This window comes from Stomoxys calcitrans, chromosome 5 (genome assembly GCF_963082655.1).
Source record: "Stomoxys calcitrans chromosome 5, idStoCalc2.1, whole genome shotgun sequence".
Lineage (NCBI taxonomy): Eukaryota > Metazoa > Arthropoda > Insecta > Diptera > Muscidae > Stomoxys > Stomoxys calcitrans.
In genome coordinates, this window is record NC_081556.1 from 1,651,094 (window position 1) to 1,678,872 (window position 27,779).

The 27,779-nt window shown below is 36.8% G+C and overlaps 2 protein-coding genes across 10 annotated transcripts in view; one reads left to right on the plus strand and one right to left on the minus strand.

Annotated features, from left to right (window-relative positions):
- Nucleotides 1-1,917: 1,917 nt before the first annotated feature.
- Nucleotides 1,918-27,779, minus strand: part of LOC106089682 (atypical protein kinase C) — a 38,229-nt gene continuing 12,367 nt past the window's right edge. The window contains exons 3-11 of one of the 9 annotated variants that reach the window (XR_009398352.1): nt 19,810-20,764; nt 11,794-11,844; nt 11,634-11,719; nt 10,564-11,553; nt 10,289-10,483; nt 10,007-10,128; nt 5,929-6,055; nt 4,721-4,961; nt 1,918-4,677 (exon numbers count right to left, since the gene is read on the minus strand). Coding sequence is in view for 8 of the 9 variants with exons in the window: in XM_059369071.1 (XP_059225054.1) it covers nt 5,968-6,055; nt 10,007-10,128; nt 10,289-10,483; nt 10,564-11,553; nt 11,634-11,719; nt 11,794-11,844; nt 19,810-20,764 (2,487 nt within the window). In the remaining variant the exon portion in view is untranslated. Of the gene's footprint in view, nt 4,962-5,928; nt 6,056-6,225; nt 6,342-10,006; nt 10,129-10,288; nt 10,484-10,563; nt 11,554-11,633; nt 11,720-11,793; nt 11,845-12,470; nt 12,858-19,809; nt 20,765-27,779 lie in introns of those variants that run through there. The other 8 variants (XM_059369077.1, XM_059369071.1, XM_059369073.1 and 5 more) reach the window with 8 other exon arrangements.
- Nucleotides 9,250-27,779, plus strand: part of LOC106089684 (uncharacterized) — a 47,460-nt gene continuing 28,930 nt past the window's right edge. The window contains exon 1 of the mRNA XM_013255627.2: nt 9,250-9,268. The gene's annotated coding sequence lies outside the window, so the exon portion shown is untranslated. The remainder of the gene's footprint in view (nt 9,269-27,779) is intronic.

The window sequence follows — 27,779 nt, forward strand, 5'->3', positions numbered from 1 at the left end:
CAGATTTATATACAAAGAATACGAAATCATCAAAATTGTTTGGAAAATATTTTTTTGTCCAAGATATCGGCTAAATTATAAATACCCACCACCGCCGACGGATGGGAGTATATTCATCTTGTCATTACGTTTGCAACACATCGAGATATCTATTTCCGACCCTATAAAGCATATATATTCTTGAACCGTCCGTCCGTCTGTCTGTTGAAATCACGCTACAGTCTCTAAAATTAGAGATATTGAGGTAAAACTTTGCACAGATTCTTTTTCTGTTCATAAGCAGGTTAAGTTCGAAGATGGGCTATATCGGACTATATCTTTATATAGCCCCCATATAGACCGATCCGCCGATTTAGGGTCTTTGACCCATAAGAGCCACATTTATTATCCGAGTTTGCTGATATTTGGGACAGTGAGTTGTGTTAGGCCAGTCCACATCCTTTCCTATTTTGGCCCAGATTTGGATATAGCCGATCTCTCGATCTTAGGTTTTGGGCCCATAAAAGGCGCATTTATTGTCTGATGTCACCGACATTTAGGACATTGAGTTATGTTAGGCCCTTCGACATTCTTCTTCAATTTTCCTCAGATCGGTCCAGATTTGGATATAGCTGCCGTATATACCGATCTCTCGATTTAAGGTTTTGGGGCCATAAGATGCGCATTTATAGTCCGATTTCGCCGAAATTTGGGACAGTGAGTTGTGTTAGGCCCTTCGACATGCTTCTTCAATTTGGGCCAGATCGGTTCAGATTTGGATATAGCTGCCATATAGACCGATCTCCGGATTTAAGGCTTTGGACCCATAAAAGTCGCATTTATAGTCCGACGTCGCCGAAATTTGGGACAGTAAGTTGTGTTGGGCTCTTCAATGTTCTTCTTCAATTTGGCCCAGATCGGCTCAGATTTGGATATAGCTGCCATAAAGACCGATCTCTCGATTTAAGATTTTGGACACATAAAAGGCGCATTTATTGTCTGATTTGGCCGAAATTTGGGACAGTGAGTTGCGTTAGGCCCTTCGACAGCCTCTTCAATTTGGCCCAGATCCGTTCAGATTTGGATATAGCTGCCATAAAGACCGATCTCTTGATTTAAGGTTTTGGACACATAAAAGGCGCATTTATTGTCTGATGTCGCCTAAATTTGGGACAGTGAGTTGTGTTAGGCCCTTCGACATCCTTCTTCAATTTGGCTCAGATCGCTCCAGATTTGGATATAGCTGCCATATAGACCGATATCTCGATTTAAGGTTATATAAGGGGGCATAAATTATGCATTTTTCGCCGGCCTATGACAAAAGGTGGTTTTCATGTATACCCGAGGTGGTGGGTATCCAAAGTTCGGCCCGGCCGAACTTAACGCCTTTTTAATTGCTTCTCTGAAAATCTCAAAATTTGGCACTTACATCTTTTTGGCGGTTAGGGGTAGGTAGGTAGGTTGCTTTTGTTTCCCCGTGTTATTATTCCCACTACCTTTTTTTCTCTTGAAATAAAACATTCATGTGATGTGTTTTTTTTTTTTGTGTTACTTATTTTTCGTTTATATTTTGAAATTAAGTTTATTTTATGTTTAAACAATTTTAATTTTTATTTTGTTGAAAGTCCTAAATTGTCGCTCTGCAGTGTGGGTGTGTGAGTGTGGGGTGTGGCCTCAACCGGGTTTCTCCAGAGAAATATTTAGAATGCGTTATTTGATGTCATTACGAACTTGATTTGCATTGAGGAAAACTGAAAGGACAATTTTGCCTCGTTGCATGTTTGCTTTTTCAAATGATCAAAAATTTAAATGGGGAAATGTATAGAAAATGAAAGTGGGATAGAATCAAGAGTGACGACTAATCGTTGGGGGGACTTTAAAAATGTTTTTTAGACTTCTAGTTGGAGAAAATTGCAATTTTGTGTGATTACTTGGGTCTGTTTTAAAATATATGTATATTTATATATATATTTGTTTGTTGGTTTTTCTTCTTCTTGTTTTCGTCTTGTTCATAATAATAATAAATCATTTTACAAAGTGCTTCAATTTGTTTATAATTATTTTTTTGTTTTGACTAAACTTTCTTGTTTTAACTATAATACGTTTTGCTTTTCGCGTTTAATGCAGTAACAAACAACACAATTTTTTTGGGAATTGGTTTATATTTAAAAAGTCGTTTTAGTTTTAATACCTCAACATATATGGTATGTAAGTATGTATAATTTGGTAGAACGTATGTGTGTGGGGGTGTGGGTGTGGGTGTAGGTGTTTGCAAGCACCTCAATTAAAATACATCAAAAAAAACTCTTCAAAAGACCAGAAGAAACAATGCAAAATTTTTAAAACGAATAAGTACGAATGTGTGGGTTTGTTTGTGTGTATGTGTGTGGTGTTTTGTATTTTGAAACAAATGATCATAATAATAAAAATTTTAATAATTAACTAACAGGAATGTTTCAAGTAATTTCGTTAAAAAGACTTTGCAATTAAAATATAGAGACGGACTGCTTTTTGTTTCTTTTTTCTTCTTCTCTTTTTTAAAATAAAACATTACAATATTTAGATCTTCTTTTCTTAGTTTTTAGTTGTTGCTTTCTTTTTTTTTTCTTTCTTTCAAAATACCTAATTGTAATGTATGTTTGTATATTAAAATACTCACAATAATACAGACATATCATCATAAAAATAAAATAGTGATATTTTGAACATAGTATATAAACTTATACATTTCACTTGTCTTCATATTTATTTAGTTTTTCTCTCTTCTTCTTCTTCTTCTTCTCTTTTTTTTTAATAATAATAATAAGCTATTGCATTAGTAAAGATTTATATGTTGTGGCTTTGTTTTCTTTTTATTTTATTTTTTGTATAGAAAGAGACTTATTTTCAAGTGTAAGGTCCTCACTTTGTTCTGTCACAATTTTGGAAATAGTCATTCTTGACAAGATAATTTAGTTTTCCCCTAACCACCATTAAAATTTCTGGGTATACTTAAACGCCTTTAGCTTCCCAATCAAACATTTCCTTTAAGTATTGCTAAAATAAAATTTAAAAAGACATTTTTTATTGGTTTTACCCTTAGACAACATCCTTGATGCAGTTTTACCAATTTCGACTATTAACCCTTTTTTGTATATTCTTGAGAAATTTCAAAAATTAAAACATCACATCCTCAGTTGTGCTGTTATGCATGAAATTTTGAAATAATTTAATACTAGATTTGAACCGTTCGCGAATTGTCAAAAAATACTACCAATCACACCCTTGGTAAACTTGTACCACTTCATGTTGCATAAATTGTAAGACCCGTTGTAAGTTTTCGCTCGTTCGAGAAAAAGAAGTAGAGATGTGCGCATGGGTGATTTTTCTGTCACCATTTCGTACTTTTTAGTACCTAAACGTACGAATATCACAAAACCCCGTCTTATTGCGCCCCATACGCCTCAAGACGCACATTCGTGCCAAATTTCATGACTCTAGCTTAAGCCGTTTGGGCTGGGAGTTGATCAGTCAGTTAGCCAATCGGTCATTCACGCGTTTTTTTATATAGAGATAAAATTTCACCAAAATCGGACAACTGAAATTATTAATTATTGGGTAAAAAGTCAATTTCGTACTTTTTAGTACCTAACCGTACGAATATCACAAAACCCCGTCTTATTGCGCTACTACGACTCAAGACCCACATTTGTGCCAAATTTCATGACTCTAGCTTTAGCCGTTTGGGCTGGGAGTTGATCAGTCAGTTAGCCAATCAGTCAATCACTCATTTTTCAAATAGAAATAAAATTTCATCATTATAAAAATTTTTAATGGAATGCTCGTTATAAATAAATTTAATTAAAATTTTTTCTTTTCTTTTATTCGGACCGAGGGACCTCAAAAAGAGGAACAATAAATATTTTTAACGGCTATTATGGATTTGGCAAGCTCAGACCAGAGATCGGTACGACTGTGAAGGGGTTTACCCAAAATAAATGTGGCGCATCATCTTCCTGTGGTAGTGGAGATTATTAAAATACAAAAGTGTTACACAAAATACATTCAAAATTCGTTGTTTCTCTTAAAACAATCAATAATTAAATTGTATAGCTGTAGACTATCTTTACCAGATTATCCTGCATGGTATATTTTGTTTCATTCAAAAGAGTGACAGTACATTTAAAGTATTTTCTCATCGATTATGTTTCGTTTTCAATCATAGTGAGAATGACTATTTCCAAAAGGGCCCTCATTTACACATCGTGACTTCTCATTTGTATTAACTATTATAAACTCTTTCTTTCACAATCTTTTAGTTTTTGTTTTTTTTTCTCTTTTATTATTATTTTAGTGAGATGCGGGTGTAGTTCTTTTTTTCGTTTTTTTTTTTTGTGATTGGGGGATAGTAGGGTCTTGAATAGAAAAAATGTGGTTTTAATGTCTTTCTTAGACTCTGAGCGATAAATGTGTTGTTGTTGTTGTTGTTGTTGTGGTTGTAGTCCTTATATTCAAAATTGTTCATTTTCTTTAAATATATATGTATGTATGTGTATATGTATGTATGTATGTATATATCATATACCTATCATCATATTGGATAAAATTTTTATTTTCATTTTCAGTTGCAGTTACGAGTTATTCGTTTGTTGTGTCATCTGTCTGTCTATCTGTCTATTAGATTAGTTTAATGGAAGGCAAAACATGTGCTGCAATAAACTACTTTTATTATTGTTTGCATTATGTGTATTGTTATTGTTACCATTATGTGGATGCGGTTGTTGTTGTTGTTGTTGCTGATGATGTTCATGGTATTGCTGTTGTTGCGGTTCATGATGAAGTTGATGCTGTTGATGCAATTGTTGTTGCTGTTGTTGTTGTTGATGATGATCATTAGCGTAATTATTCAAATGTGTTGTTAAATTATTATTAGGGGCGTTTATACGCAGTAAACTTAAATCATCAGCAACTGAATCATAGTCACTGGAATCTTCGCCATACAGCTATAAAATACAAAAACAAATGCTCTTAGTTGAATGCCAACTACTAATAATGTCTTGAGAATATATTATAATAGATCTGGGGCCGAATTACCACATACGTGCATGAGTGCACTTTTGTATCGAATGAAATTTAATCTCGCATTGTTATATCACTTGCATATACATTCTTATGTCAAAGTTTTTATAAATAATGCTCAATTTAAACATTGGCGTTTTTAAATTTCAAAAATTCCCTCTCAAAAAAAAGATACATAATTCACAATAGACAGATTTCGAACGCCCCTACTCGTTCACGTATGCAGTAATTCGGCCGCTGTGTTGTTATTGTCCTCCTTAATTATTGACATCGCCTTAGGATAGTAATCAATAACTCGCATTGTAGGTATAACGTAACGTTAATGTAACGCTGAGTTTACATGGCACATTTGATTACAATGATCATCAGTTATGGATGAAAAATCAAAATCATTTGATTTTTTCGATGAATGGCGTCTATCCATTACCGTTTACAAAGAAATGTGTAATCATTAATTAACAGATATTGAAAAACACGTTCTGTGCCAAATAAAGTTATAAAATCAGAAGCAAAGTATAAATAAAATCAAAGAAAAGGAAAGGAAGAAATCGATGTACCGTTTTTTGGATGTACTGTCTTTAAGATGTTTTTTAGTTTTTTTTTTGTATTTATTTAATTTTTCATACTTTATTCTCATATCTTAACCTTAACTCAGCATAACACAATAAAAAATAGTATTGAAATCGTATCAGTGCAAGTTATCGACCAATATCGAATGTTATCCATAGCTAAAGTTACTTAGTTAACATGTAAAGCCTTGTTGTATGAAAATTATCACAGTATAACATTGAAGAAGTGGTGAGAACACAAACACATGTGCACACCTACACAATTATGTGCTACGGTATGTGTGTATTTCACCCCCACCACCAGTATGACAATACTACTTACGCGCATATTATAGGGATGTAAATCACAAAACTCGTGATGTCAAACTTCGTCTTCCAAAGACATGAGCAATGGATTAACGTATTCGAAACCTTCGAACTCCGATTGATCTATGTTGTCAATTACACGACTAAATTGAAAAATAGAAAAAAATGCGTAGGTTTAATTTAAATAATTTGCAAAAAAAATCAAAATAAAATGTAATAATACTAAGTCAAAAAGAAAGTTAAGACCAAAGATTTTATTGCATAGAGAATAACTTAATCTCTCTTCAACTAAAAAATGCAAGCAAAAACTTACTCGTCATCTGGGGTTAGTTGTACGGCTTCGCCTGTAAACTCGGGAGGGAAATTGGCCAAATCACGATCTGAGTCTAAACGTGGCTTAAATGGTGGTGTAACTTGCTTGTATGCCAACTATGTGGTGAAGTTTTGTTTTTTGTCGATTTGCGAAAGTATGAAAGAAGAGTGAGGACCAAGATTGATTTTGAATGTTTTAAAATAAATCAAACCAATAAACGAGAACACAACATGAAATGAAATAGTTATAAGATTATTGTGAACATTTGATGATTATTTTGATGTTTTTGTTCTTTTGGTTTTTGTTTTCCACAGAGAGGATATTGTTGATTAAGGATGAAGCAGTAAATGTGATAGAGTATGTTGCGCATGTTGATATGTTGCTTGCTTTATTGCTTGCGTATGGCGTATTGTAACATACCATTGTTTTGCAGTTATCGTCTATTGTACTGAACAGGTCGAATAAAACATATTTACACTGGTCTTTCGAGCATGCATTAGTAGATTATTTCGAAATGAGTGGCAACAGAGTTTTTTGGATGTTATTTTTTTCTAAAATTAATACTCAGATTCTGGAATTAAGCTGTAAAGGATTGAATATATCAGGAAATTATAAAAAAATAGCCCAACTATTAATTAAACTAGCCATTTTAATTTGCCATAAAAGCCTTTCATATAAGCCTTTTTTAATCAACAAACGTATGTATAAAAAAAAAAACTAATAAACTTTAAAAGACATGCTGTTAAGAGCTGCTAATTTTGCACCATGTTCATCTTTCCGAATTTTTTTGAGTAGTACTTCAATCAAAATTAAAAATTGAAACACTATTGAAAGCCGAGAAACACGAGAAACCCAGCAGAATAATGAAATTGTATTCAAAAATATTTTCTTTTAGTTTTCTAGCCGATAAATGCTAGCTTAACAATAAAGAACCCCAGTTTTAGTGATTCAGAGCCGAAACCCTTCTTCTAAATCTCCATACCACTAGTCTATCATCTATATTTTTCGAAGCATTGGAATTATGTTGCTAAAATCGATACTTTAGTTAAGGAACATTGAGCGATAAATGTAGATTTTACACCACTGTGCGGCGCGTGATGACGCCTATTGTAAAGAAGCTTAACATATACAATTAAAACGCCATCAGCATTAGTGAGAGCAATCTAATATTGTAAATGTTTTTAAAAACACCCTATTAAGGGTGAAACTTTTCTCTTATTATGGAATGCTGCCCGAATTAAGTTTAAGCGCAACGGTGAGGAATATCGCTGGAACTTTTCTCTTATTAATGAGTGCTACTTTATTTAAGTTCCAGTGCAACGGTAAGAGGCAGAGATATACATGTCACTCAAACTCACTCACGTTCATGAGAAAACAATTTTATTTACGAAAACTACTCACGCAGAAAAAGTCACTACCTCGTGAGTCGTGAGCAGGGATGGACTTTAGAACTTTTCTCAGTACTTTTTCAATCTGAACTACGTCGTATTACCCCATGACCGGTTTATTACCTTTTTAAGAAGAAACAAGTAAAAAGGCGTTAAGTTCGGACGGCCCGAACTTTGGATACCCACCACCTCGGGTATATATGTAAACCACCTTTTGTCAAAATCCGGTGAAAAATGCATACCTCATGCCCCATAGCAGCTATATCGAAATATGTTTCGATTTGGACCAAATACTTATACGTACAAGTCATTGTTCAATTGTTCAAGAACAAAATATTGGTCTTTTAGCTAGCTATATCTAAAAATAAGCCGATCTGAACCATATACGACACGGATGTCGAAAAGCCCAACATGAGCCACTGTGTCAAATTTCGGTGAAATCGGATTATAAATGCGCCTTTTGTGGGAACAAGACTTAAAATCGAGATATAGGTTAATATGGCAGCTATAACCAAATCTTGATCGGCCAAATTGCAAAAATATGTCGAGGGGCTTAATTTAACTCACTGTCCCAAATTTCGGCGATATCGGATAATAAATGTGCCTTTTATGGGCCCAAAACATTATATCGAGAGATCGGTCTATGTGGTAGCTATATCCAAATCTGGACCGATCTGTGCCATATTGCAGAAGTATGTCGAGGGGCTTAATTTAATTCACTGTCCCAAATTTCGGAGACATCGGACAATAAATGCGCCTTTTATGGGCCCAAAACCTTACATTGGGAGATCGGTCTATATGACAGCTATATCCAAATCTCAACCGATCTGGTACAAATCGAAGAGGGCTGTCGAAGGGCCTAAAACAACTCACTGTGCCAAATTTTGACAAAATCGGACTATTAATGCACCTTAAATCGAGGGATCGGTCTATATGGCAGCTATATTCAAATCTGGACCGATCAACGCCAAATTAAAGAAAGATGTCGAAGGTCCTAACACAACTCACTGTCCCGAATTTCAGCAAAATCGGATAATAAATGTGGCTTTTATTCTAAATCGCCTAAGATTCTAAATCGGCGGATCGGTCTATATGGACCGATCTGGGCTAAATTGAAGAAGGATGTCAAAGAGCCTAACACAACTTACTGTCCCAAATTTCAGCAAAATCGGATAACAAATGTGGCGTTTATGGGCCTAAGACCCTTAATCGGCGGATCGGTCTATATGGGGGCTATATCAAGATATAGTCCGATATAGCCAATCTTCGAACTGAACCTGCTTATGGAAAAAAAAAGAATCTATGCAAAATTTCAGCTCAATATCTCTATTTTCAAAGACTGTAGCGTGATTTCAACCAATTCGCCAATATTAGGAAGGAAAACCACTGGTATAAATTTTTTTTTATGTTCTCGCCAGGATTCGTACCCAAGCGTTCGGCGTCATGCTAACCTATGTGCAACGGTGGCCTCCAATATATTGTTAGTCGTAGTTCCCATATAAACCAATTCAACTGTTTAAAAACCTAACCTATACGCTGTCCAACCTATACCCTGTCGAAATTTTTAAAAATACAGAACAATTTTTTTTTTTTTTTTCATTTTCAGAACATGAAGTGAAGTTTATGCAGAAAGTGTGCACGTTAAGTCGAGCAAGGTATGTACATACATATGTAGTAGGTCGGGTATTCAGGGCTTCGCCAAAAAATATATTAAATTTAATGAATGAATGACTTTAATGAACATAAGAATAATAGCCTGTTTGACGATGTCGAAAAATAACCACAGGCGAACGAAAGTCAATCTTGTTGATCCATATTCGTCTATATAGACATATTTCGGTTTTTACTTCAAATGACTTTTTAGCCTTTTTAACACTGACGAATCTATCTACACAGGCTAATGGGTCTAATGGGCAATTTTTAAATAAACAAATTGAACTCAAACCTTAATCTCTAGTACTAGTGAAAAAACCGTCTGCGTGAGAAAGATATTGAACCAAAATAAAATACAGACTGTACTCAAAATGCTCTCCTAAATTCTGTCTCACAATACAGTGTTTTTTTTTTTTCAATAATTTTTGAATTTTTCTGTTCCTATTCCCTTTAGAATATCAAGAGTTCCCAATTTAGATATGGTGTTTCAATAGTAAAACTAAGCCAATGGGTGTGCAGCAGCACTTCCAAAATCTGAGTTTTTTTTTTTTGCCAAATGCCAATTACATAGTGAGGTAAGAAAAGAAGATTCATTCGCAAACATATGGATTTTAGAAGAGAACTTGAAGAACAAAGTAAGAGGCTTAAAACACACACTCATCATCAAGGCAGTTTAGGGGGGAGGGGAGCGATGAAACATCACTTCATCAAGGGCACTTCAGACCTAAATTATAACTTACGGATCATCGGGCGTCAAGTCAGGAGACTCCCTTGTAAATTGTGTATCAAAATTCGTTGTCATATAGGGATCTCCAGGATCGAATGTTGGTATGTATGGAGGCTGTATCTCCTTTCGTGCAATCTTTTACAGATTGAATCGAGATTCGTTTAATAAAAGATTTGTTAAATTTAAAATAAGCACACACTCATCGTTAATCAAGTTCATAAAAGCATAACACATCATCGGTGGAATGTAATCATCAAATTTTTCACATTGTAGTTGTGGCACAACCGGCACTTACCATTTCCCAGTCAATGACTTTAAAGAAGGGATGATTTTTTATGTCCATAAAGGCTGTTTCACGATGACAACCCAAACGATCGGCTGGATTCTTGTTTAGGAAACCCTTGAGTACGGAAGCGGCTTTAACGCTCAATGATCGTGGAATACGTATTGTTTTCTCCAATATAACTTGGAAGAGGTAATCCTCCGTATTCTAGAAGAGAAAGTGAAAAATATGTGGAATATAGGACCATTTGATGGAGGGGTTGGCAAACAATTTGTCAAAGTCATTACTTGATCGGGATTTTCGGATGCTCCTGCAATATCGAAGGGACTACGTCCGGCCAGCATTTCGTACAATAGAACACCTAAAGCCCACCAATCCACAGAAAAACCGTAGTCTTCGCCGCGCAAAATTTCTGGAGCAATATAGTTGGGAGTGCCGCAAAATGTGGATGTCGTATCACCTAGGCGTATACCTTCCTTGCACATGCCATAGTCTGTGAGCTTTATGTGGCCCTCGTGATCCAACAGTACATTGTCCAATTTCAAATCACGATAGATAATGCCTTTCTCATGCAAAAAGTTGAGGGCCAAACTAATCTCGGCCGCATAGAAGCGGGCATGCTCCTCAGGCAAACGTCTCTGCCGCTGCATGTGGTACATAAGATCACCTCCCCGCACAAACTCAATGACAAAGAACAAGCGCGAAGGTGTTTGGAAGCACGAATGTAAGCCCACTAGGAATGGATGATTCGATGCTGTTTCAAAGACGTGTTTTTCCGTTTGGACCCAGTCAATGTCTTCATCGTCAGTCACCAAAGCCTTTTTAATAACTTTCATGGCATAGATGCGTCGAGTCTTCTTCAATTCGACCATAAGAACTTTGGCATAGCTGCCACGCCCAATCACTCGTATCAACTCAAAGTCGTCCAATGAGAATTGACGCTGCGATCCCATATCAACGGGATCTTTTCCTGATGACATGTGGCCACCACCGCCTCCACTGGAGGACGAGGGCATGTACTCCTGATCAGAGGAAATGCAAGACTCATCCACTCCCGGATGCATGGGTGGATAATCTGGTATGGGTGGTGGTATTTGTGGTAATTGTTCGGGAAAATCTTCCTCCGAACCCTTGGGCACTTCTCCGTGTTCGTTCGAACACGGTTTCTTGACCAACTTGTGGCATTTTTTATGCACCAACAACTTGCATTGTATACACTTGAAACCTTGGCGTCCTAGGCCCCAGATTCTATCTTGGCAATAGGCGCAGAAAGCACGCTGCAAAGAAAAACCGATTGACCCATTACATGGTTGCTTGCCTGCTTCCACATCTAAGAAGCTACACCAACAAAACTTACTCTATTAAAGCGCTTGGCTTGGAATATGTGGCCATTGACACGATAAAGCTTACGCCATCTTCGGGCACCACGTCTATAAATGCTCCCTGCGATTAAAAGAACAACAACAAATGCATCAAAACACAATCGACAGCAATTCCATGTTAGCCGCTAAACTTACGATCTTCACCATCACATAACAATCCCGGAGCTGCAGGAACATTTGGAAATACTGAGAAAAATAAAAACAAAACACACTTAGTGAATTAAAAAAACAACAAAACAACAAAACAAAAAGGCATTGTGTGTGTGCATGACAAAATAATAGCATAATTGAAAAAAAAAAAAAAACAAAAACAAAAACAAACACAACAAAACATTTCTTCACATTCACATGGTTCGTGCAAGGAAATTATTTCTCGATTCGAAAAATCGAAAAACAAGTTCATGGATAAAGATGAGAATAATGTTTTGGGGGAATCTATCTCAAAATATTCGCATTTTAAGCAGCTCGCCACGATTATTTGTATGTGTGTGTGTGTGTGCGTTGTTGTCATTCCACAACATCCCATCAGGGCGGACGGACGGACGGGCGGTGGAATACAAGCCATTATTCAATTTGCATATTTATGAATTTGTATAAATCGCCAACGTTAGATGGCCAGCCCCCCTCCTCAGCGGTATAGCGGTAAATAAAAAAATACTGTTGATTTTAAATCAAGGTCACCTTATACTCATCTCATGTACGAGGAGTATGGCTATCGAGAGGAGAAAAAAAGGAAACATTTGATTCAAGGCCCCCCCTCCACAAGACATGCAACAAGTTTCTTTACATTTTTCTACAGTTGGTCTACTAACATCCGGCTCCACCACTCATGAAGAAGGATGTTGTCTGAGTTCCATAGATCGTAGCGGCATCACAAACGCCGCTCCAAATAATCATCTTTTGAAATAGGGTTGATGGATGGGAGGGCAAAGCAACTTCGTTTCTCCGAAAACCACAATAAAACACTTTTTCAAATCACTTTGTTTTGTCTATTGTTTTGTGTGTGTGTGTGTGTGTGTTTTTTTTTTTTAGGCACAACATCTCATATTGGCCAAAATCGTTCAATTCGACTTTCTTTTCTGATAAGAAGTTTTAGTTTAGAGGTTTTCTTCTATCGATTACTAATCAATCGCTCACTGCTGGTCGATCGTCAATCGTCTTCAATGTTCGTTAGGCCAAGCGTTCGATTCGACTGTGTTGTCTCATTGACCACCACCACCAATGCTCCCCCAGCAGATATGACGGCGACGAGAGTCGATCGTTTAGAATGAGATTCATTAATAATTTGTTTTATTGCATTTGTAAAGAAGTTTGCTATAGCTGTATGCGTATATATATATATGTGTGTGTGTGTGTTTTTTTTTTTGTGAAAAAAAAAGAAAATGTTTCTTGTTGTGTTATTCATATACACACAAGCTCAAACATACATATGTACAAATGTATCTTTAAGTTCAAAATATAATCACCCTTCTACGATGGAAATCGTCAAATTAGTTCATCTTATGCACAGTGGGGGAAGAGTTACAAAATATTTGCACAACTTTCATACACATTTAAAGTGGATGGACCCAGCAGTCCAAATCTCTATAATTACATTGTCTTCAAAGACTTCTTTCAGATTATTTGAATTTTGTCAACGATATGACATTTTTGCTAACATGTCTTGCACAGTATTTGTGTCCACAAAAAAGTCAGCAAAGCTTTCATGCTCTCTCTCTCTCATAAAAAAATTAAACAGCAGATCGTTTCGCACAAACCATCATCTGACAAAAAACTTGTACATTAATGAAAAAGAAATCTAACTGTACCATATAAAAAAAAAACAAAAGAAGAATTTGATGGAACTTGACAAAGTCATTTGAGATTCAACGAAGAAGAAGAGACTATAGAACACCTTCTGCGTGTGGGTCCTGCACTGGCAGTCAGAAGGAGTTCCACTTAAGGTTCTCATTTCTTTGAGAACACGTCTGATTTAGCGGATTTGAACATTCGCAAGTTATTGGGATTTTTAAAGCTATTTGGATCGTTTAACGGAAGAAACTAGAAGGCATCTTCTTTCTTCGTATAAGTGAGTCAGATGGCAGACTGCCACTTAGACATAACCTTACCTAATCATCAACGTCTGACGAGACCAGAAAGTTTGTTTAATTTAAAAAAAAAAAAAAGTGTAAACGTAAACACATAAACATAAAACTTAAAACCCTAGCACATATTTAAATTAATTTTAAGTATACTTTTTATATTACGCGTAGGTAAATGTTCATAAAAGTCTATAGTTTTTTATTAGAAGCCCTAAACGACGAGGCGTTGGAAAATGTGTGAAAACTGCATTTATTAAATCAGAAAAGCCATAAACCAAATTCGCGGTAACAAAGGAAGAACCAAAATTCGTCAAAAACAATTTTGCATAAATTTAGGAATTTTTATATTAACGAATATATGAGGGATTTTGTCATCAATATATTCATTGACGACATGTTCGTTCACAATGGCGCTTAAAATGTCATGCATGATTTTCGCGACAACTATATCAATATGTCATCAACGATTTTTATAAGCTGTCAACTATATCTCTTCAACGATTTAACAAGGTCATGCACCCTACTTTTAATACGTCTTGAAGACGTGGCCTGCTGGGGATGTTTCAAATGGCAAATTTTCCCATGTACATACAACTAAGAAATGGCAAGGAGTCTTTCTGTCAATTCAATGACAGCGGTCCATTTACAAAATTTGATACAACACCTATTTCATTTACAACTTTTCACATTAAAACATACAAAACCACAGTGTGCCACCAAAGGCAAGGTCATAATTATAACTTGTGTAATGTGTGTCCACTCACTTCTACCATCATGCTTCGAATGAGCTTCTTGCACGAGAAGTCCGAAAACAATTAACTTCAATTTTTCCATTCACTCATTAGGTGCTAACCTAAATATAAAAAAAAAAAACATGAAAGAAAATAGCAGTCGACCGCATAACAAGCTAAAAGAAACCGTTTGAAATGCTATATACTTGTATATAATTTAAAGACTGGAAGCCAGTTTTGGGACTTTTCTCAATGTATGTCAGATAAGAATATAGTATTTTTATTCGAAATGTCTCCTCAAAAAGGTTGCATATTTATACCAACCAGAGATGTGGAGTCTAAACCAGTATTAGTCGAAGATGAACCTAGCTTACTCAACTCTAAACCGGATTCCGTCTTCGGTCGACTCTGCAGCCCTGATGACTCTAACATGCATTCGAGATGCATGAGAAAGTACCTAAAGTACCTGTTCCGCAATTCTGAAAAACCCCGTTTACACTGCTCATTAAATCCGGATTTAAGGCCCTCGTCATGATGATCGAGCCATTAAATCCGGATTTAAAGAGCAGTACATATACTGATTTTGCAAATCAGTCACCTTAAGTCAGAGATGTCACATTGTTAAATAAATGACTTGCAACAATACTGATGAAAATTAGACTCTGATGGGAAACGAAGTGGTTTCAACTCCCAAAACGCCTTGTACAATTGAGTAGATAAAGAAATTGGAGAAAGTTTGGAATCACAACTTTGAGATAGTCAGTAACGTTATCTACCTTGGCACCGCCGTAACCGAAACGAATGACACCAGTTTTGAGATTAAAGCGAAGAATAATACTGGCAAACAGATTCTACTTTGGGTTAAGTAAGCAGTTTAGAAACAAGGCTACCTCTCGATAGACGAAGATTACACTAAACAAGACACTGATACTTCCAGTGTTGTTATATAGTTCTGAGACATGGGTACTTGTGAAAGCAAATGAGGCAGTGCTTGGAGTATTTGAGAGAAAGATTCTTCGTAAAATATATGGACCAGTTTGTGTTAATGGAGAATATAGGCGACGTATAAACCATGAGCTGTATGACGACGATAGCATAGTTACACACACCAAAATACAACGGCTGCGTTGGCTAGGTCATGTTGTCAGAATGGATGCAGAAGCTCCAGCAAAAAAGTCTTTTCAATGCAAACACTTTGATACACGAAAACCGGGAAGACCAAAAGCCCGACAATCCCATGGCAGCCGGTTGTACGTACCGGATTGACCCGATGGAATCCTTCATCGGCAACCAAAACCCAATGGAAAGATCAAGTGGTGGGAGACACCTCGAAACTTGGTGTCAGAGATTTTAGAATGAGCGCAGAAGATCGAGACGCTTGGAACGCTATTCTACGTCCGGCTAGTGGAACAAATGTTCTGTCATAGCCAAATAAAGTAAAATGAAGTAATTGAAGTGCAAATGACTTCGACTGTCAGAGTTGAATCCTTTAGCAATGACGGTTCGCATAACAAGGCAGAAGACTTCGATTCAAACCAATGCGACTGGCGCAACGTCATTTCGGTAATATGCGAAATAAGATCATACCGTCTTTGTTGTTTTTTTCTTCTAAAACACAGCCCCAAGAACTGATTTTATTATTGGTAGTGAGAGTATTAGGCGCCCCGGTAGCCGATTTAGTAGCGTGCTTGGATTACCAGTGCAGGGGTCGTGGGTTCGATTGCCGCCAAAAGCCTTGGTCTGTCGCTACTGTGGTATCACAATGGACTTAAGAAAGTTGTGGCTTACGACAGATTTTCTCCTCACAGATGGAGCTTTGGGTAGTCTTCGCTTCTTGCCAAGTAGGGAATACTCCTATTCCTACACTGGAGCGAAGTTAGGAAGCGGATGCAAAAACCTTTGAAGTGTTAAACTTTGATGGTTGATCTTGTAAACACTGCCCTTTTGTAATACCCGTTGTGGATTAAAAGATCGAAATAATACTTTGAAACATAAGCGAAACATTCTTATCTGTATACCACGTGGGTGAGCCGAAGTTAACCCTAGAAATAACTAAATACGTATATATCCACCGAGGTTACACTAGCCATTGTTAACCGATCATCATAATATTTGTTATTTCGGTTATTTGGATAAAATGGAGGGTATGCTTAAGCATGGGACACTCGAATGGTAATCTATGCAACCCAGTGGCCACAATTTAAATTATTGACTGAGAATTACGCAAATTTTCTTTGAAATCAATCAATCAATCAGGATTCACTGAATAAGGTTAAGCCAAGCGATCAGCCGACATACAATTGTTTTAATTATTGGCAGTACTTGGCATTGAGGATGTCAACTCGTTCTCTTTTTACATTCATTCTTTGTTACGTTTTCTCCCATTTGGTGACTTTTTCAATCAGTAGATTTGATATCCTCAATGATGTTCATTGGGCCTATCCACGTTATATTTTCGCAAGTGACCTAACCATCTATTAATGAATCCTGTCAATCAATGAAGATTTCAAAGATAATTTTTGTTTTGTTTTTTCCAAACACCCCCTCTTTCCCCAGATTCAATGATTTGTATTTGTGGATGTCCCAATGCATGGTTGCGAACAAAATTTTCTTCTTAACAGACCGGAAGTTGTTACAAATTTGTTCAACTTAAATTCACCTTAAATTCGCTTACAATTTTGTTAAATTCTAATATACAATAAACACTTTTTAATAAAAATTATGTATCTGATTAATTTTTTATTAAGGTAATGCAGAAACACATGCTGTAGGAAAGTTAATGTAGGGTTAGATTTTACTGGCAGTCTGAAACTAGACTCACTTAGTCATGAATTCAGTTCAAAAACATGAATGAAAACATTTATAAATTCATATTAACTTTGTATTTATGAAAAGAATAGTGATTTCTCAAATGCATTTTCCCCGCCAAATGCGATTTTATCAACACATACCTTAATTGAAAACTACAATCTAAGTGAGACAAGTGCGCAACAACATCATACAACAAGAATTACTACTTATGATAAGAGTTTATGTTTATATTACTCCAAGATTTATTACTATTCGTATACGTTTTTCAATGTGCTCTCTAACGAAACTAGCCATTAAAGTGACAGCGCATAGAAGACGGGGTTATGAGAGTGATGATGGGTTTGCTTTGAAATTGTTTTCTATTCAGGCACCACACCACATACTAAGAATACCAGAGAGAAAAGAAGATTCTGAGTTGAAAGTTGGGAACACACTGAATGTGTGTAGAAGCATAAAGCCAAATGGAAATGACAACACAGGTAGACCAATCCTCACAAATGTGGGTAGAGAGATACCTACACACACACACACACACACACATACTAACTTCATTTATGAATATGGGACATTTCAGAAACTAATTTTGACCGCAATAGTTTGTAAATGCAAATCTGTTATATAGAAATTAAAGCGTTGCACTTTGTTCAAATAGACTCGAACGGCTGAATTGGTTTTAATACCAATCTGTTATTGCTTTTAGCACCTGACCGTTATTGTTTTCAGTTCCAAATCGTTATTGATTATTCCACACCTTGATGAACCGATAAAAAACCATTGAAAATAATTTTATTCTAATTTTATTTCGATTATTTATGTTAATAATTACAAAAAGTAACGTTACACCGTGACCAACCTCAATTTCTTATATTCAGCAATTGATTCCATATCCATGGATACCCAGAAGTGGTTTTCATATGTATAAAACAACACAACATCGTTTTCCACACAAGAGACTATCAAGTATTTGATGTAGAATGTCCTTAGAATTTGTACTATTATTTCTATTTTCATAGCTTTCGAGTGTTTGAGCAGATTTTTTCATACTCCAATTGTATTCAAATATTTTATTTATTTGTTTAACAAATATTTTATAATGGCGTCAATATTTAAGTACAAAGCTCAACAACACTTCTGGCACGATAACAAGAACACAAATGTGACGCCGTAAATTCTTAATATCCTCCTTTGGCTGGTATTGGATTGATACCAAATGGTATTAAAAATCTTTGCTAATGACGTGAACAAAATTATACCAGGCGGTATTGGCAAAGTACCGTAATTTTTCTATCAGTGTATGTGTATCAAATGAAAGATATTTAAGAGCATAGTACGAACTTGATATCAAAAACGACATGTTTACCGATTGGGGCTATAAGGGTATCAAATGAAGGGTAATTGAAAGCAGAATACGAAACTTGTGGTCAAGTTCCAGACGGGTCGTCACACCCCAAAATTATGCACCAAATGAGACAATATGGGACTCAAGCGAAATGTATTTGGGAGTAGAATATGAAAGTTATATAAAAATGTGGGCCAATTCTCGGGGGTCCCCCACCCCAAATGGACATGTATACCAAACGGGAGAATATGGGATTCTAACGAAATTTTTTTGAGAGTTAAATACGAATATCAATAATTTTCATATTTGGACCATGTCAAAAGGAGGCCGCAATCACTAAAGGGTGTATGATGTATTAATGATATAAATATTTTTCTTAAATTTTTTTAAAATTTTCATTTTTACATATTTGTTGTACACAAGCATAGTTTGCGATCGCAAAGCGCCACAGACGACTAGTTGACCGAAGTGACTTCATGTGCAGTGACTTGGGCCTCTATACCAATAACAATGTTTTCTGCCTACAAGCGAATGAATTCTCTCAATACTTAAACTAGGAGAAATGCTGAAGATTGATAATATAATGCCAATCTGCTTGCATTATTTTAATGTCACAACAGACGATATTTGAAATGACAAAGCATGCGTCATGGAATGACTCTTATATGCATGCGTATATACCAGAATAAGAAACAAGATAAGATTAAGCCTAAAGGCATACATTTGTCACGAAATAGCCCTTGTTATCAGTGGTAATAATTAAAACGAGAGTGCTTATGGGTCTATTTTTTCTGCTTTTGAAGAACAGTGGTCACTCGCTCATGAGCCACAGAATTTTCATCCAGCAGACATAAAACGAAAAGTGAACATGGGCTAGGAATGTATTCCTCACAAAATTTCTGTTTTAACTATTTTTCGGAACAATTGTCAAAAAAAGAAGAATGCAAATAGATGACGCCTATTCCATAAAGCCAAGTGTTAAGCAAATGCCTATTTTAATAAATTAACAAATAACCAAAAAAAAAAAAAGTATGTAACCACTGTGCCAAAACTTTTCTTATAGAAAATATTTTCGAATTAAATAAACGGTAAACTAGAAACAAAATTGAAGAAATCCAGGAAATTGGATTGGTCTACATTAGACCGATAACGTGTGTGTTTAGAAGATAGGCACATATTGTGAGCATACCTGTTGCATAAGCCGGTTCAATTTCTTCTTCGGACTGCAAGTGCTGTTGCTGGTGATGTGTACTTGGCACAGTGGGTATGGGAACTGGTATTGGTAGACGTTCGTAGTGTATGCACTCATGGTGATATTGCTGATGATGACCGTGACCATTGTGTATGGTGCTGAGAGAGCTGTTACGGCCGCCGCTTCCACCACTGCCGCAACCATTGAGGCCACTGCCGGCACTGCCGTGTCGCACAATATGGTGATGTGGGTGTGGTTGCTGCTGCTGGTGTTCCATACCCATGCAAGGACCACTTCCGAATACACTTCCTCCGCTGCCACCGCCGGAATCATCTGTGGTTGTGGTTGTATTATGGCAACGACTCGAACAACGTCCCAGGGAACCGCTGCCCCCAGAGTGTGTGTGATGAACTCCAGCACCAGCAATTCCAGCCAGGTGTATGTGGCCTATATGGCCTCCCGCTGTCATTATCGAGCCACAACCTTGACTGGAATCTGAACCCGATTCGTGGCCAGCACAAGGACCTGCCGATCCTGGCCGCGAGCCGATTAAATTAATGGTCGAATGAGGCGGGGTTATTGATGAAGACGTCTGCATATAGTGATGTGTGTACGGATGTGGATGGGGTACATCGTAATCACCCGTGTCAATAGGTCCTCCAGCCAACATTCCCACACTGCCGCTATTGGAATGGCCCACATTTACTAAGTGGCCAGTGCTGCCTTGCAAACAGCCCATAGAACCGTGGGCACTTCCCGGTGGACCCACTGTTCCATGACTACCGTGATGACTTCCTCCACCGTGAATGCTTCCATGCGCACTACCGCTGCGACTGTGCAGAGATACGCCACGTGTTAAGGTGTTGTTGGCCGATTGAATAGACGAGACCACAGCACCGCGGCACATAATATCGGATAGTTGATTTGCCTGTATGTTATCAAAATATTTCGACTGTTATAATGAAGAGACATAACAATCGATGATCGGTACAACGAATGGATTCCAATGAATTTACATGGGAAAAATCGCACAAAATATTTTCATAGTGATGATCCAGGTTTTGTTTTGGTTCAATATTGATGGGTGCCATAATAGCAAAATGTATGAATTCCCCAAAAAGAAACCCAATTAGTATGAGAGAAACATAAAAAATAATAAACAAAAAAAGCAAGAAAATCAATTCCATTCTAAACTGTGTTCTATACAGCCCCATTCTGTGCGAAACTTAAATAACGTTTAACTTATGGGTCAAGCATTTCATTATTAGAGTTATTTAAAAAAAAAAGTCCTTTATTGCCCTTTTTAAGTAAAAATTTGGCAAAAGCTTTGCTACTAATATTTTTTTTTTTTATACATAAACAAAATATTTCCTCATATCTATGATTTTGCTACGTATCCTCTTTTTTATTTTGCCAATTTAGTTGAATAGTCCAAATTTTTTGTACAAGCTGCTTTAGAAGAACAAAATCATTTAGTTTTTTTGTTATTTCTATCCTCTCCTAGATATAAACTAATGATTGTTCATCTTACTAAAAAAGGGAGGAAAAAATACATCCTAAGGAAAAGACCATCATGCCACATAGGAAGGGGGTATACTTATACCATTATCTCGTTTGTCACACCTGGAAATATCGATCTGCGAACTATGAAATATTTTTATACTCTTCTCGATCCTGGCGATGTTCTAGACATTTAGGTAACCATTTGAAATCTTACACTGATACCAATCCTCAGTTTGAATCTTATTTGGAATATTTGGAATAATATTCTAATCTATGTGCCACGATATGACTTCTTGAGCCCAAGAAGTTTAAATTAAGTTTAAGGACTTTTTCAAATTAATCCCCATATATGTACACATGTTTTACTTCAAAACAACGATGGCCTTAGCGCGTTTCAAGTGTTTTGTGATTTTAATTATGAATTGTTTTCTTCGTTTCTCTATCTTCTGGATAGATTTAGCCCAGTCAGTATTAAAGTATTTTTACAGGCTGTTTATAATAATTAGTTTCCCTCTAATTTGTTCCATAGTGGGGGGTTTGGGAAACACTAAACTGATTATAAAATTTTTCTTCGTTTCTCTATTTTATTTTATTTTTATTAATTTTAGCAGACAACTGAAAAAAGCGTTCAAGCCACTAAATTAACGTGTGGGCAACACTGCTACTATTTGCATCCAAAACCAAAAGAGAAAATGAACCAAAACAAGTAAAAAGGCATTAAGTTCGGCCGAGCCGGACTTTGGATACCCACCACCTCGGGTATATATGTAAACCCCGTTTCGTCGCAATCCGTTGAAAATTGGATAACTTATGCAGTCAAATTCGGCACGGACATTGAGTGGTCTAATAAATATAAGTCACTGTTGAATTTTGTATTTCAATTTTCAACAAAATCGCGTAATAAATAAAGCTTTTATAAGCTTCAGATCCTTAATCGGAATATCGTTGTATATGACAGCTATGTTTAAATACAGTCCGATCAAAAGCTTTTATGGACTTCAGACCCTTTATCGCCAGATCGGTCTATATGACAGCTGTATCTAAATATTGTCCGACCTCAACCAAATTAAGCTCGGATATCGGGAGTCTAAAAACAACTCAGTTTCAAATTTCAGCGAAATCGGATAATAAATAAAGCTTTTATGGACTTCAGACCCTTTATCCGGAAATCGGTCTTTATGCCAGCTATATCTAAATATAGTCCGATTTGATACATATTTTCGTCCGATGTCGGGAGGCTTAAAATAACCCACTGTTTTAAATTTCATCGAAATCGGGTAATAAATAAAGCTTTCATGGGCTTCTGACCCTTTATCGGTATATATGGCAGCTATATCTAAATATAGTCCGAACTGAACCATACTTGGGTCAGATGTCGGGAAGCCTTAAACTACACACTGTTTCAAATTTCAGAGAAATCGGACATTAGATAACCGATGTCCGCTTTCTGTATATTTTTATTGTTTCATCTGTTGAGGCCCAAGCACAGAATTTAAAAATGTTTTGTACAACATGTTGGGGATGAAACTCCTTTGGGTTGTCGAAAGTCTTCTGATAATCTTGCCCGACCATAGACCGGGTCCAGAAGAAATTGTGGACAAGAGGTGCATTATGGATGAGACGCTCTCCCAGAATTTGTTGACCATTTTCGAGTGGGGTAGAATGAACAGAAAAAATGTTCACTTCTTTGCATCTTCTTAATATCTATACTACCAACATCAGGCCAAGGATGGAATATAACTCTCATATATATGCAGGAGTTGCAATGTCATCCTTAGAGCTGCTAGACCGGGTTCAGCGGAGATCGATGTTGCTGTTTTGGGGACAATAGAGTCTCCAACTCTATTGCTTTCCTTGAATATCGTCGGAATTTGCGTAGCATTACCCTGTTCTAACGTTACTTGCATGGCGTGTGTTCCGTGGATATCCGCCTTTTTATTCCTGGTAGGATGTTCACCAGGAATACAAGACTTGCCAGAAAATCCCAGCCGTTTGTTGTTGATTGGTCAAACGCCCATGCCATGCATTACCGAGAAAATTTCTTTTTTTGTCCGAACTATTCGTCTATGAAATCGACTTCCGGCTAATGTCTTTCCCACCAGCATTGACGTTCAGAAATTTAAAACGAATATCAATAAACACTACTCCCCAACCCTTAACTTTCCAAATGCCAACGCAATGCACTGCATATATAGGGGACATGCCCTGTGTGTTGGTTACAAAAAAATACAGCTCACATCAAGGGATGGTGAGGTATGAGGCGGGAGCGCTACTGAATCAGTGAACCCTTTGCTATGAAGCCAATTGCGAGTGTAGACACTTTCTACCATGACCGCGCGTTAGCCGTTGCTGTGGATTGCAGGTTGGTAAAGGGCTTGGGGCCAGAATCTCTGACTGAGCTAATAATAAACTTTTCAATTAGATCAAACATTTTTAAAATCTAAACGTTTGTTGTTGGCGATAAGTTAATCATGTTTATCCATTTTAACCCAACATGTCTTTATTTAAATTAATCGCAGTGTATGAAAGTGTTATACGTTGGTGTGCCTTATCTTTTTTTTAAAGCTCATCACGTTTTTTTATCATGTATTGTGCGCGTGTATGCTTTACGTTTCAAGTTTTTTTCTTTACGAAACTGAAGGTGTGTGCGTGAGTCCGTATTAAAAATTAAATATTTAAACGTAAATTTTGTAGTCGCGCGATATAATTATTAATTAATGCCCATGACGAATTCTAAGAGCTTTTTTAGTCGATATTAATTATGCAAATGAATCAGTCATCTTCAACAATAGCTACAGGGTGCACCAGAGAAACTTACTTATTTGAAAGGTTACAAAAACAAAACTACTTCAGTTATTGTTTTAATTCTTGTCCCATTTGAGACTACAATATCCCAATTTTTCTTTCATGCAGTCTTAAAAATGACATTGCGAATACCCTGACTACGTCGATTTTTTAAATTCGTGTCTACTCTTTGCAGCATATCAATGGGTTTGTTGGCAATGGCGTCGCGAATTTTGTTCTTGAGGTGTTCCATGTACCGTGGTCGATCGATAACCCCATAAAAAGAAATCGCACGAAGACAATTCTGGAGAGCGTTTAGAGATTGCCTATGAGAGAGATGAAAAGATCAAGGGAAATTCATTAAGTCTCGTGCTGTGGCTACATCTTGCTGAAACCACACATTTCTAACGTTAATTTCTTCGAGCACATTCCACTAAGGAACGGGGGCAAACTATTGACGCAGCCGGAAATGTGAAAGTGAGCCTCGTCACAGGCACGTTGCGTATTATTCTGTGACCTTCCGTTAGAAAATAAGCTCTCGACGGCGAAGGCCCGCTGCTTCCTAGACCAGAGCATGATGGCAACTGACTGGAGAGAGAAACAAGCTTGTGGACTTTCCTCTCCAAATGCCCCCGCTCTCGACCCCTTCCTCGCCCAACTCACCGTTCAGCATTTTTTCTTCAAAAAAGTAAGTTTCTCTGGCGCACCCTGTATTTACCAAATACACACATTACCGTATATGTATCCAGCGAACCAAAATTCTTATGTCAGAAAAATCTGTACAAATTCTGAAGACTTCCGACAACATCCTAACGAATTCGTTCCGAATTCTGTTGCGACATTCTGAAGGAATTTCTGTTCCGACAGTTTTGAAAGAATTCTGAACGTTGTCTTTTCGTATGGTTTTTATTTTAATTTTTCTTCCGACAGTTGGGAGGACATTTTTTTGCACTGTTTGTCTGTAGAAATTTTTGTTCCGACAGTTCTGAAAGAATATTTCACAATGTCTGAACGATAGTTCGGAAAGAATTTTGAACGATTTCCGAACTCGAATTCGGTAAGATGAGTACGAAAGGACATCCGAATTCCAAAAAATTTATTCCATAATTCGATAAGAAGTCTTTAAGACAAGTCGGAAAACACTTCCGTATTCATTAAGGCTCAACATCAGATTTCGTTCAGAAGTGTAAACGACAACTCTAAATACCCTTCCAAATTTCCCATAATTTTGGTTCAGAATTCTGTAAGAATTGTCAGAAACATCAGATTTCCCCCCGACATTTCGTCCCAAAGTCGAGTCAACCACTCCATATATTTTTCGTTAAGAATTCGGATCCGAATTCGTATAAATTTTTGGATTTTCGTGCAGGCTTCTAACCGGAATCTGAACGTTTGGTTCACTGGGAAGGTACATACCCAGTGAACCAAACGGAACAAAATGTCGGAGGAAAATCTGATGTTTCTGTTAATGCTACTGAATTCTAAAACAAAATTATGGGAAATTCGAAAGGGAAACTCGAGTTATCGGTAAGTCTTCTGACCGAATTCTGATGTTGAGTATTAATTAATACGGATGTGTTTTCCGACTTGTCTTATCGTTTTCCAACCAAAAGTATATTAGAATTCCTTAAGAATTCGAATGTTTTTTCTGACTTTTTTATCTATTTCCGACCGAATTCTGAAATAAAAATTTGTAGAATTCGGATGTACTTTCCGACTTGTCTTATCGAGTTCTAACCAATTCTGAAAGAATTCTTATATTATTCGAATGTGTTTTCCGATGGTTCAAATTGCAAATTTGCTCTCGAATATTCCACTAAGAACCTCCTTTGTATAGCCGAGTCCGAACGGGGGAATTTTTTACATGGCATAGTTTCTCACAAATGTCACCAGCATAGAATAACTACGATAAAAAAATTTTTCTGATGTTCTCGCCAGGATTCGAATCCAGGCACTCAGCCTCATAGGCGAGCATGCATGGTTCTCAATTAAAAATATTCAACCGTGTATGCCTTCGCTGGAGGTTCTTCATTCATTCTGACATGACGTAGCCAAAGCAGCCGTTGTATTTCGATGCGTGTAACTATGCTATCGTCGTGATACAGCTCATACATCTATTGGTTCATACGCCGCCTATAATCCCCATTAACGGAAACTGTTCCATATATTTTACGAAGAATCTTTCTCTCAAATACTCCAAGCACTGCCTCATCTGCTTTAACCAGTACCCATGCTTCAGAACCATATAACAACACGGGTAGTATCAGTGTCCTGTATAGTGTAATCTTCGTCTATCGAGAGGTAGCCTTGTTTCTAAACTGCTTACTTAGTTGAAAGTAGCATCTGTTTGCCAGTATTATTCTTCGCTTTATTTCACCACTGGTGTCATTCGTTTCGGTTACGGCGATGCCGAGGTAGATAAAGTTACTGACTGTCTCAAAGTTGTGGATTCCAATTTTTTCCATTTTCTTTGTGTGCTCGGTTGTGCAAGGCTTTTTGGGAGTTGAAACAATCCATTTCGTCTTATCTCCATTTACTGTCAGACCCATTTTCACTGACTCTCTTTCGATTCTTTCAAAGGCAGCAGTTAGCAAGTGTCATCCTGCAGAGTCTAATTAATTTTGCAGGGATACCAAACTCAGACATGGCTTGAAATACCTTTGAACGTAAAGAGGTATCGAAAGCGACTTTGTCGTCAACAAAGAGATGGTAAGTGTTGATTTGTCCTTCTCGGGTCTTTTCTAGTCCAGGGTGGATTTGCCAAGTCTAAAGCCGCAATGATAGCGCCCAATTATATCATTGACTTTATGTTTTAATCTTTCACGCAGTACGCACGAGAGTATCTTGTATGCGATGGGGAGGAGACTTATTCCTCTGTAGTTGGAACATTCCGCCTTGTCTCCTTTCTTGTGTACGGGACATAGCATGCTTAGGCTCCAATCATCGGGTATGCGTTCTTCTAGCCTGATTGCGCAGATAAGCTGATGCATACGCCTTATCAACGAGACGCCTCCGGTATTAAATAGTTCAGCGGGTAACCCGTCAGCTCCTGCTGCCTTGTTGTTCTTTAGTCGGTCGATACCGAATATATGATGCAAATTTGAGTGTTTTATTAGGTAAAAATACTAAAAATCAACCTTCACTTATCGATCCATTTGGATCGTATTTCGTTTGGACGTTAAGTATCATAAATAAACATCAAATACCATATTTCAGACAAATCGGATAAAAATTGAGGCTGTTAGGGCTCAAGAAATCAAATTGGAGTTTCTGTGTATATGAGGCCAATTTTCAAAAATTTGCATTGAACATTAATGTGATTTGGGTCGTCTCGATGCTCTTAGAATATTAAAACGATCAATAAAAGTTTCGCAGTTCGATATTAAAAGCCGAATGACGAGATTATACACCATCCTAATGTGATGTGGTGCTTAATCTAAATTACTTTTCCCTTTCCCATAAACTACTCCTACAACGATGAGCAGAATAATTATTTCTTTTGCAATTACAGGCGATAGCTGACATCTACTACTACTGTTAGTATCTTATAATAACAATGAATTGCTTGTAAGCCCCCTTTTAATTATTGTACCTAATCAGTCTTTGTTGGAGTGTTATTTATGTTACATAGATCACATAAACCTTTAATATCCTCAAAATGTCATATATAGCATTACAAT